A 12,035-nucleotide genomic window follows, 5' to 3' on the forward strand; every position below is an offset into this window, starting at 1 on the left:
ATTAGAAGGGGACGAAGAGCCACACGATGTTAGCCCACATTCTGAAAACATTCACAGAAACTGAATTTGATAACCCCACGTGTAAGTTGTGTTCTCTTCTGTTCAGGGAAGAGAAATGAAACCGTGTGACCGATCTGGCCAGTCCCAGCTGAGCAAACCAATGCAGATACCAAATATTTATAATCAAGCCATGGAATAAAAATTTGGAAAAGACATATGTAGACTAAATAAAAATAACTAATACATTCAGGGACACTGTAGCCAGCTCATGGTATTCTGTGACCAGACGTAGGGTATAGCTCGCACAATAATTAACTAATTGTGAATTCTGTACTTTATGGTAGCTATACGAAGGCCCCCAGCCAACAGCCCATCTCTCGCTTCCACCCTCGCCACCATCCCAGGCTCTCTCCCTTTGTCTCCCTCCGCTCTCAACCACATCTCTCATCCCTGCTCCCACCCAGCACACCTTCACTGAGGCCTACTTTGGCCCTTCCTCAGGGGAGTGGAGGTGGAGCCTGCAGTGGGCCCTCTCGGCGGCCAGGGCTTCTCATCTTCTACCTGACATGGTCACCTTCTCATGATGCAGCAATTACTCCTTCAGACCTCTCTCATTTGTTGTCCCAGGGACAAGCTGCAGCCTGTGTCATGCCATTCATGAGAGAGGTCTGGTGCCTCCTGCTGCAGCTTGCTTGGAACTGCCAGCAGCTGCTGAAAACCCAGCTCAGGCAACTCTCCAGCTGTCCTTGGCCTGGCAGAGTGTTCCCACTTGTCATCTCCTGACAATTGCCCTGGGAAGAGACAACCTGTGCCCGCTGCTGCAGCATCCATAATTTGCCTCACAGTGTTGAATTACAGACACGGTGCCATGTCCAACCCTAGAATAATGAAACTACCGACCTCGGTGGAGTTAGAGCAGGGATGTATTTGGCCCAGTGTTTTGAGCAGTACTGATATGAAATCAGAGCAGTAGAAGTAGTCATTCTACTTCAGCCCTCTCCAGGGTGACCTTTTACTGCTGTGTGTCCCCTCCTCCCAGCCTGCTCCAATGTATCCCCCCCCACCACCTGCTCCAATGTTGGCATCTGGAAGGAGACTAGCATATCTTCTCTGGTAAGTGCTTGGCAATCAGTAGCGCTGTTCAAAGCATTCGCTGTTCAGTAGTGCACAATCCAGTAGGTTACATGGGTACTGTATTGCCGGTAAAATGGTGAATGGCTCAATGCTTTAATGGATAAAACACTCTGTGAAGACTTGGAATGAAATAAGTTTCAACTCAAAGGCCTCAAAAAGCATACCAGCCCCTTGCCCTTCAGTGCCTACAGGGTTGCAAGCAGTAGCCCTCCTCTATCCCCCTCATTACCAGGATGTTGTTGTCTAAGGCAATCTCTTTTATCCCTGCAGGGAATTATGCATGAGACCAAACCAATTTTCACAGCACAATTTAACCCGGAGGCCAGTGCGGGGCCAACAGACACAGAGGTACTGTACAGAGACTGATTCAGGGTTGCTTTGGGGGTGGCTGAAGGAATGCATGTAGAGTATAGAGCAGCTAATGGAAGAGCCCTGACAATCTTGATGCAGTGACGTTCCTAGGTCCTGTTTTCGGAAATGTCAGGACCCTAACCAAGATCCCAGTCCTGCATAGACTTGCCTGCATTTGGTCTGATTCAAAGCTAATTGAAATCAGTGGAAAGACTGCCATTGCCTTCAGTAGGCTTTGGGTCAGGCTCCTGAGTGACTCCATTAACACAAGTAGCAGAAATCAATCTCATGTGCTTTGCGTCCTTGAGTGACTTCATTCTCATTGATGGGATTACTCGCGTGCAGAAAGTTTCTCATGGGCTTAAATCTTTGCAGGACGGGACCCATACCCCTTTTACCTGAGATGGTTGTAAAAGAAAATTTTCTGTTTTATTTAAAAAAAAAGAAACCCAGATGCTTTTTTTGAATAAACCCCATTAACTTTCTCATACATTTTAGTTCCAATTTCGTATTTTGTAACTGTAGAGTTATATAAATGGATTCACACTCACTCTTTCTTGTTCTCCTCACTGAAATGAAACGTTAATCCCCCATCTGTGACTTCATGCAAATTCCGATAGCAACTGGTTGTGTAGTCTCAGTGAATGCCAAAGCAGCAGTTGCAGGCAGTGGTGCAAGGAGAGGGCATGTCTGAACATAAATCTATTATTGAGTATTTCTTGGGAAAAGAAGCAGAAGTAGTTGGAATTGATTTGATTTTAATTGTAATTTGATATTGTTGATTAAATATATAAGTGAATCTCTTGGTAAAAATTCTTACCTGTCTGAGTGATCCGTGAATTGAAAAGAACTGAAAACCACCCCAGAATTGTCCTTGTAACCCCTTGTGCAGGTCCAGTCTTTGAATACTGTAGTATACTGCATATGCTGACAGATTTAGAGTGTCCTTGAAGGCGCACTGTGCCCAATCAGATCCAAAGCTGGTGTAAATCAGTATAGCTCCGCTGATCTGGTTAAGAGTACAATATTCTGATTTCTAACTTTTAACATTCATTCTTCCCTTGTACGTGTTATCACCCATGTACAAGTAAAGTATGTGTGTTGGGGAGGGATGGGTATGAGTGAATGAATGGGTTCTGAGTAGCAGCCGTGTTAGTCTGTATCCGCAAAAAGAAAAGGAGGACTTGACGCCTCTCACCCCTTGCGCACCGCACGTTCGTGGGGAACCTGGTGCTAAATCATTCGTAGACGACCTGATTCTGGGTCAGGGTTTCGTGCATAGCAGAGCAGCTACCTCGCTGCGATCTATTGAAAGTCAGCCTTTGACACAAGTCCTCCTTTTCTTTTTGAATGGGTTCTGTAGGCCTTCTCTCCCTATTCTCCCCCCGATACCATCTTGCTTCCTTGAATATGGCATTACGCCAAAGATCATTATGGAAATTAGAAATATGGGGCCAGATTCTTGGTTGGTGTAAGTCAAAGTCATCTGAAGTTAATGGAGCTATTCTGACTTACATCAGCAGTGGATTGACCCATAGCAGACCTGGTTTTTCTGTCTTTCATTCGTATTTATTTAGTCCTGGTTGGGCACTAAAATACATGTGTTTACCTTTACCAGTTCCTGTTCGATTCATTCATTTCGCTGATCAAGAGGGGAAAAGGTACAACTGTTGCCTCAGTGCTGCCCAAGTCCACAGCTGTAGCTTCTAGACTTGAGGTCAGTATATTAATGTTCTTTATTTTTAGCTGTCAGTCATACACCAGCTATAACTTGTATTGAATCAGATGGAGAGAATGCAGCATAAAATATTACCTGTGAAACTGAAGTACAAGATTCCCTTACAAAAGCTACATTAAGATTTAATTTCTTCTCATTATAACCACTGGATTTCTCTCTCTCTCTCATTATTTTATTAACTCTCTGTTCTTTCGTGGAAGTTTTGAAACATGGAGGTTTGTGTATGTTTTTGTATGTTCTCCAGAGCAGAATCTATGCTTGTTATGGTGATCTCTGTATTTCATGGCACCTCATGCAGTCGTATCCAGCTATGAGATTTGGTTGACAGCATCAAGCTGAAGCTGTATTGCTAGAGAAGAAGTTTGGAATTCTTAGCATGAGCCGAGTTGCATGGTGAATTGTGCCTTCAGAATGCAGCTGAATAAAAAATACAACACAGAGATGTGGGAAGCCAAAGTGAAGCCTGGCTGTCTATAAATAAATTAAACAATCAGTACGTTTACTGTATATTTTGTGTAAAACATCAGTTGCCTCCATTTCTTTACCCGCCTGTGCACGATATGGGTTCAATAAATTTTTTTTTGGAAAGTTGGACGGAAAGCTGCAGGTTTTCTGAAGCTGGCTTTTCTTCTCTCTTTGACCTAGTTTTTCATGATTCAAGGCCATTCCACACTGCATAGTTTCCCTTCACCCCAGTTTAACTCCCCTCCTTTGCACCTGTTGTGAAATCATTCTAATCATTTTATATTGTTGACTTTTAGGTTTCCAAAGTTCTCATCCTAGGATCTGGAGGTCTGTCAATTGGTCAGGCGGGGGAATTCGATTACTCTGGGTCACAGGCTGTTAAGGCCATGAAGGTAAGAGAAGGCTCCAGGTACATTAACAGAAGTTAATCTGCTTTTCCTTGTTGCAGCTAACCTGATTATTTATTCCACCCTAGTCGAAAGCTGCAGATTTATGTAAGTTACTGAGCAGTAGAGCTGGTTGAATTATTTGGGGAGAATAAATTAATTGGTAAATTTAGCCCTTATTTCTGTTTATGAATTACTGACCAACTGATCTGTGTTACTTTATTCATAACTACTCACCAACCAGCTTATGGAAATAGCTTGACTTTGAATTTCAGCCTTTGTATTGTTGTGATCTATTCTCTTTGACTATGTCCCCTTGACCATTGAACTCTGTCTAATGGTGTTGCTTCTGTTCCCTGATTGGATGACTGAAACTTCATCAGCAGGAGAGTAATGAATGGTAATTAGTGCACTTACTTCTGAAATGAACTGTCAGATGAATAAATATCTGCGCTAAAATTAGTGAAACATTTGTGATTCCATGAATGTTTTCATAGAGAAAGTGCCAGTCACCAAAATGCTGATGGGAAATGAATGGTATGACCCCACTATTAATAGTGACATGCACAAGCTATGTTTGCTGGTGAAAATACGTGTGAATTTTCTTTGTGCGCTATCCAGTCAGCTCTCCCCAACAGGCTATTATTTATTATAAATGAGATAAAATAGGTTTTTAAAAGCCAGATGTTCCATATTTATCCATGGGGCAACTCCACTGTCAAAGGGATTTCTCCAGGGATGAATTTTGCCCAATAAGATTAACGAGCAGGCATGTTGGTACTACCTGTTGGTGTCTCCTTTCTAACACGTATCGCACCACATTTTCAAGAGTCAGAAAAAGTGTCTGTGCACGTCTCTGTGTGCCTAAATTGCACAAGTAAAACACCCTGTGGATGCTTGTGAATTAGGGATTTGCATCACCAGAATCCTGACTGGTACATGCTTGTTGGGCGTTTCATATGCAGAGCTAGAGGGAACATACTAATGTGTGTTTTAGTTTACAGCATAAAGGCTCAACCCCAGCTCTGGCAGCTTTGCACTGTTCATAGCAAAGCTGTTGAAAAATGACCCCAAAGGGGCAGCTGAGGATTGCTCTTGAAACAGGGTCATCACTGGGTAGTGCAAAATCAGCTCTGCAGCCCTGTGCCCCCATCACCTGCTCCACATGGGGTTGTATGAAGAGAAAGCTCATGGCACTCTGCCACAATCACAGCTGGCTGCAGACTGGGTAACTTAGAGCAGCTGTGAGGCTGCTTTAAGGTAAGATAGCTGGCCGAAGATCAGGGGAAAGGAATGGTGGCTTAGAGCTACCTTCCCCCCCAACATTTTCTCTCTCTCTCTCTCTCTCAAACTCAAACACACACACACACGCACACGCTGCATCGGGTTTAAACTTGGTGTAGCTGAGAACTGAATTCCAAATGTGGAGAACAGTGTATTTTCTGTGCTTTCTTTGCCCTGTGTGTTGCCACTGCTGGCTCCCAGTCTATGGTGGCTACATACTCAAGCAATGCATATCAAATCAGGAGAGGAGCGGCCTAGAGCCCTACGGATAGCAGTCTGAATTCTCAAGGAGGGCATCTCGTATTTCTTCTTCTCTGTCCTCTCTCACGGTTCTAATTCGGAGCCAAAAATTATTTTTTGCAATAAATCTTGCCAGCTTGCCCTTCCAAAGTACCCTTTCTCTCTTCCCCATACCATGGGCCAGCTGTCCTGATCTTGGTGCTAATCAGCCAGACTACTTGCTCTCCTTGACCTTGCTTCTGGTAGTGTGATTTACAGTAGTATGCAGAAGATGAGGCAGCTGGTCAGCATCTGGCAAGGGGATAGCTAGATCGCGTAGGGGGGAGAAAAATGGGGACAGGTAACAAAAGCAAAAAATGTGAGGCTAAAGATTTGTCTTTGCCAAACTTTTAATGATTAATTTTTTTGGAGAAATAATCAGTAACAATTGCCATTACCAGGCACACTGAACCATATTGCTGTCGTTTTTGCAACCCTTTCTAGTCATTTAAGCCCTAGCTCCGTAAAGTGCTTAATCATGCACTTAAATCCACCGGTTCACTTAAGCACATGTCTACCTTTAAGCTGAAAGGGCTGCTGAATCGAGGCATTATTCACAGACATTCAGGTGAGTGAAAAGAACAGGAGTACTTGTGGCACTTAGTACTTAGAGACTAACAAATTTATTTAGGCATAAGCTTTCATGAGCTACAGCTCACTTCATTGGATGCATTCAGTGGAATGAATAAATCTCCCCACTGTATTTTCCACTGAATGCATCCGATGAAGTGAGCTGTAGCTCACGAAAGCTTATGCTCAAATAAATTTATTAGTCTCTAAGCTGCCACAAGTACTCCTTTTCTTTTTGCGAATACAGACTAACACGGCTGCTACTCTGAAACCGCAGGTGAGTGAGTTTTTCTTCGCAAGGATGTGCATGGAAAGCACGTGTGCCATGAATTGTAGCACCTATAAATATTTGAAAGTGCATATACGCTGGAAATGGCAGTTTGAAAAAAGCCCTTTTTGTTATTTGCGTGGTAGATTCACTGAAACAATTCTAAATACGGGTAGGTATTATGCACTCAGAAAAAGGGAGTTCTCCTGCCGTCTTATGGTGAAGACTCATTTATTATTTGTATCACAGTAACACCCAAGATCTGCAATCTGATTTCAGGGCCCATTGTGCAAAGTACAGTTCTAACACTTACTAAAAAGAGCAGTTTTGTCACACCAGAAAATGATAGGTGGGGAAAAGCAAACCATCAGGAGAGAAGATGCAATACAATTAAATAAAAGCATATCTTAGCACAATAGGCATTTGTCATGAGCATTAGTGAGTGGCCTTGCCATTGCCAGCTGGGTTTGCAGATACCCTGGCACAGATGAGTATAAAGGAGGGATCTGAAATAGATAGATATTACAACTGGTTGGAAAATGGGGCGGGGGGGAGGGGAAGGGGTTCCCTTGAAAAATTTCAACATAAGTGGGGTGAGGGAGGAAGTTTCCAGAGAAATTTCGAGCAGAAAGTTTTGACTTTTTGATGGAAAAAAACTCAAACTGCAAAACTGAAAATTTTTCGCAGTTTGGTGAAAAAACAAACATTTTCCTTTTGCTCTTTGGTTTTCTGACAAAAAAACCCCCCAAAGTTGCAAGGAAAGCTGGTGCTTTCTGAAAAATGTTGTTTAAACAAACTCCCAGTTTTCCATCAACCAAAAGTTTCAGTGGAAACTTTTTTTTTAGCCAGCCCTAGAAGATATAATTTCAGTTATCCACATAGAGAAAAGAAACAACAGCATGTGACTTAGTTGACCAATCATGAAGCACAAATAGTGAATATTCTGGGTGACCCAGTGTGAAACCAAGCCATACATTTGTTCACACAAGTAATTTTGAATAAAAACTATATACATACCAGTGCCAACCTGTTCACAGATCATTTGTGAACAGAGAAAAGGGCTAAAGTACTTAAAATAATTATTTTCAAATTATAATTTGCTGAGTTTGGTTTCTCAGTATACAGCTGAGTCAGTCAGAAGCCAATTCAATGTATTTTGAGAAATGACACAGAGACCATGTCAGTTTTCTTTTCTGACAAGCTTCAGTATGGTAAGTGCGCGGTTATTATATTATTCTACTCTAGTTGTATTTTACTCCGTATTTGCTTTTTCCTGGATAATGTGTCCCAGATGCATCTTTACTCCCAGTCTGAGAGCAAGTGAGGGTTTTTCTTTCTTCTTTCATAATGTCACTGGATAGTTAGCTCCTGGCAGAGGATCAGAGCCCATTTTATTCAGCTCAGAAACCCTAGAGATTGATTGTCCTGGTAAGCTAATCAGAGGACCTCTTGGTTGAACTGTCCCAGTGTTGCATTTAGTATTATTACGAATCATCCTCTCAAATTGCTGAATTAAGAGGTATTCCAACCTCTCAAGTAGGAAAGAACCTGACATTACGTTCTTCCCAGTGCATGTCAGGAAGTGACCTGGTAAATAGGTTTGATCCTCACTGGTGTCATGATATATGAGGCAGTTCAAACACCTCTTGGAGCCCCCTACAAAAGTCATTGGAATAGGGTTACTATGTGCAAGTCCCAGGATTTGGTGTGTGACCTCCTCCTCCCTCCATGTGCCCAAACTCCTCTGGGATGCAAGCAATGGATGTGATGGGGCGAGTCTTGCAAGGAGAAGGGATTAAGTAACATGCCTGGAACTGGTGGAGAGAGTCAGGAGAGTAGTGGGTGGAGTTTTCTTTTAACAGAAAGGGTGGGGAGCCAGCAGGGGTTTCTCCTACCAGGATGGTATAATAAGGGAAGACATCTTGATTCTCTGGGGGCTTGAGTTATTCTCCTCCTAGAGCTCTCAGTCAGCAGGAAACTGCTTGTATTCCCCTTCCCAAGACACTAGTGCTGGCGCAGTACACAGCACTGCTGGGGACTCCTACAGCTACAGCCTGGGCAGCGTTTTCTGAACCGGCCCTGATTGCATTGCAATTTTTTCTTGCTTTGAGGAGCTGCTGACCCTGACATGCCAAGCCCTTGACCATTTTCTTTTTTTATGATCAATAGCCTTCTATATTATGGTGTCCAGTTTGTCCTGTAAAGGTCACACTTGTCTTCCTTATTCTCCTCCACACTAATCTTGTAAAACTGATCATTCAGACTCCTTCCTTTAGAATGCTATATTGGGTGTCATTTTTAATAAGAGGTCAGTCAGTGTTAGCACTACAGACCATCAACATTCAGGGCCACAATCCCTCTGCTTCCCAGTACAACCTTCTCGCTGCAGCCATGTTCTGAGTCTCCCTCTGGCCTACAGGTATTATAGATGCACCGGGCTGAATTCTGCTCTCATTGATACTGGTGTAACTCTGTTGGCTTCTCTGCTACCTACTTATAATGTTTCCAGAGGAAGGGGAAGGGTGATCTGGGGCTTGGACTGGAACTCAGGAGATCTGGTTTCAGTTCCCATCTCTGTCTCCCAAACATCCCGGGTGCCTGACCCTGTTGATGTCAGTGGCAAAGCTCTCCTTGTCAATGAGGCCAGGATTTCACCCTTAAACTTTTCTGTGCCTCAGTTCCCCATCTGTAACATGGGGATGAAAATGCTTCTTTTCTCCCCCTCTTTGTCTGGTCTGTTTAAATTGGATGTTCGCTGGGGCAGGATTCTCTTGCTAGATACATAGTCCAGGTGAAAACGGAGCCCCGGTTTTGGTTTGGGCCTCCGGGCACTGCTGTAAAACAAATAATACTAAAGAACTTTCTTCAAGTGTTTCTAACTGAGCGGAAAGAGACACTGGGCCAATGTGGGTTCTCAGTGTGGTAATTCCAGCAACTGTAAAGATCTGCAGTGGTGCAAACGAGAACAGAAGCTTATTGCACCGTCTCTCTCTTTCGAAGAATGTCTGGAAAAACATACAGGAAGTTCCTTCTTGTAGTGTCCTGGGGAGGTACAAAGAACTGAAAAATATTCAGGTACCATGATCAAGACACCTGGTGTTGGGCTATTCAGCCAGAGAAAACACTATTTTCAGTTACTGGCATGGTACCTAGTCACTTGTTAAGATCTTCATTCATAGTTGTCATGTTTCTAGTATCTCTGTGCGTTTACCTCTCAGTATACAGAACATTTTAAAACTTTAATGTTGATTTTCATTTCTCAGGAAGAAAATGTGAAGACTGTCCTGATGAACCCCAATATTGCCTCAGTCCAGACCAATGAGGTTGGCTTAAAGCAGGCTGACACAGTCTACTTCCTCCCCATCACCCCACAGTTTGTCACAGAGGTCATCAAAGCAGAAAGGCCAGATGGGTTAATTCTGGGCATGGGTGGCCAGACAGCTCTCAACTGTGGTAAGTACTGTGGAATTGTAGCTGTATTAATCTCTCTAGCCCCACATCCGTCACCTTTATACCTGGCTCTGCCTGATCAAACCTATAGCAATCTCAGCCAGAACATTTCATTCACTTACAAATGTTCATAAGCAGAGATATTGGTCTAATGGACTGATATAAGTATTAATTTAATTGTACCTATTGAATATGACTTGTAGTGGCTATATTTTATAGTTATCAGTTATACAGAACTCTTATAGACGTTTCATGCAACAGTGTTTTGCAATTGCAGCTTATAAATCTTGGTTTGGACGACAGATTTGGGGCGTGTTCTGTACCTAAACATTAAGATGAAGACTGAAAAGGGAAGCTAGAGGGATAGTGGTGCTTAGTTTAGCTTAGCATGGCAGCACCAACTGGCACTGCTCCATTTAGGATCAGAGATGGCTCCAAACCACAAAATTCAGATCTAGATGCAGCTTTCATAGATTTTAAGGCCTACAGGGATTACTGTGATCATCTAGTCTGACCTCCTGTATAACACAGGCCAAAGCACCTCACCCCATAATCTCTGCACCAAACCCATCATCTTCTGATGGAAGTATAGCTTATCTTTTAGAAAGATATCCAGTCTTGATTTAAAGATTTAAAGTGAGAGGAAATCCACCACATTCCATTCTAATGCTTCAAAGAATAAGTGTGTCCAAGTTCAAGGTTTTGGTCCTAAGTAGTATAAAAGGAAGATGCATTTGCAAAATCCAGACTGGATCTGGGTGCAGATTGTGGCTGTCCCCAAGGTTTGCAGATATTTGAATCTGTGTGCTGTTGTATTTAGGAATTTCCTTAGTTAGCATTATCCCACTTTTAATAGAAAACAATGTTTTAAACGGGAACATTTAGCTGTGACCTGAAACGTGTCAAATTAAATGTAAAAGTTTCATGTTTATTTTATTACAGTACCATATATACTTGTTCATTAGCCTGTTCATTTATAAGATGACCCCCCAAGATGGTTAGGTAAAAATAGAAAAAACTGTATGACCCTTTCATAAGCCGACCCTATATTTCAGGGGTTGGCAAACTTTGGCTCCTGGCCCATTAGGGCAAGCCACTAGCAGGCCTGGACATTTTGTTTACCTGGAGCATTCACAGGCATGGAGCCCCTCAGCTCCCAGTGGCCACGGTTTGCCATTCCCAGCAAATGGGAGCTGCGGGAAGTGGCGCACCCATTGGCTGGGAACAGCGAACTGCAGCCACAGGGAGCTGAGGGGCTCCATGCCTGCAGACTCTCCAGGTAAACAAAACGACAATGTATTAGATATTCAATTCAGTGATTCCAAAGAGTTTTAAAAATCATCAAATTTTGGTGTAGACCCATTTATAAGCCGACCACTGCTCTTTGATGCGTCACTTTTTTACCAAAAATATTCGGCTTATGAATGAGTATATACTGTATTTCCAAAAAGGGTGGTAATTTAGGATTTCCCATAATTCCATCCTGTTACAGTAGATATGGAAGGAGAAACCCACACTGTCTTTACAAACTTAAACTTTATCACTACCTAATGGCTCTTTAGGATTGCCCATTCTTTGGATCATTTAGAATTACACAGGTTTAGCATTGAGACTGCACTCCATGGAACATCCCTTCATAGAGAGGGACGTGGTTAAGATTGTCTAACAGAACGTGTCTGTCTCTAACTTTAATGATCTTTCAATTTCATTGGTTAGATGGAACTAGAACGACATGGGGCTTGTTTTCCATTGCCCTATATCTTGTGTAATCATCTACACCCGGGCAAAGTGTGTGTGAAATGTTTCCAAATCAAAATGGTAGTGCTTTCTTACATCCTTTATGTGCAGCCATCCATGTTGACACATGGAAGAAGAGAATTAAGCCATATATGTGTGACTATGCCACTGGCCTGCTTGCTCCTCTGCTCAGAATCTGCTTCAAGTACTTGTTGCCCCAATTCAGGAAAGTATCCCTATTTCTAGATGTCACATCATCGAATGCTTAAATTTAGTCACATACTTAAGTGCTTTCTTGAATGTATTGGTTTTGGCACTGAATTTTGACAGTTCAAATTGAGAAACTATGGCGGTGGGGACCGTGTATGGACTC

General features: G+C 42.7%; 1 protein-coding gene across 2 annotated transcripts in view; it reads left to right on the forward strand.

The window, feature by feature from the left end:
- CPS1 (carbamoyl-phosphate synthase 1) overlaps window positions 1-12,035 on the forward strand; it is a 153,376-nt gene that overhangs the window by 67,514 nt on the left and 73,827 nt on the right. For both annotated transcript variants that reach the window (XM_074968096.1, XM_074968097.1), the window contains exons 11-14: window positions 1,405-1,482; window positions 3,104-3,202; window positions 3,985-4,080; window positions 9,739-9,928. In XM_074968096.1, coding sequence (XP_074824197.1) covers window positions 1,405-1,482; window positions 3,104-3,202; window positions 3,985-4,080; window positions 9,739-9,928 — 463 coding nt within the window. The remainder of the gene's footprint in view (window positions 1-1,404; window positions 1,483-3,103; window positions 3,203-3,984; window positions 4,081-9,738; window positions 9,929-12,035) is intronic.

Source organism: Natator depressus, chromosome 11, assembly GCF_965152275.1.
Source record: "Natator depressus isolate rNatDep1 chromosome 11, rNatDep2.hap1, whole genome shotgun sequence".
Taxonomy (NCBI): Eukaryota; Metazoa; Chordata; order Testudines; family Cheloniidae; genus Natator; species Natator depressus.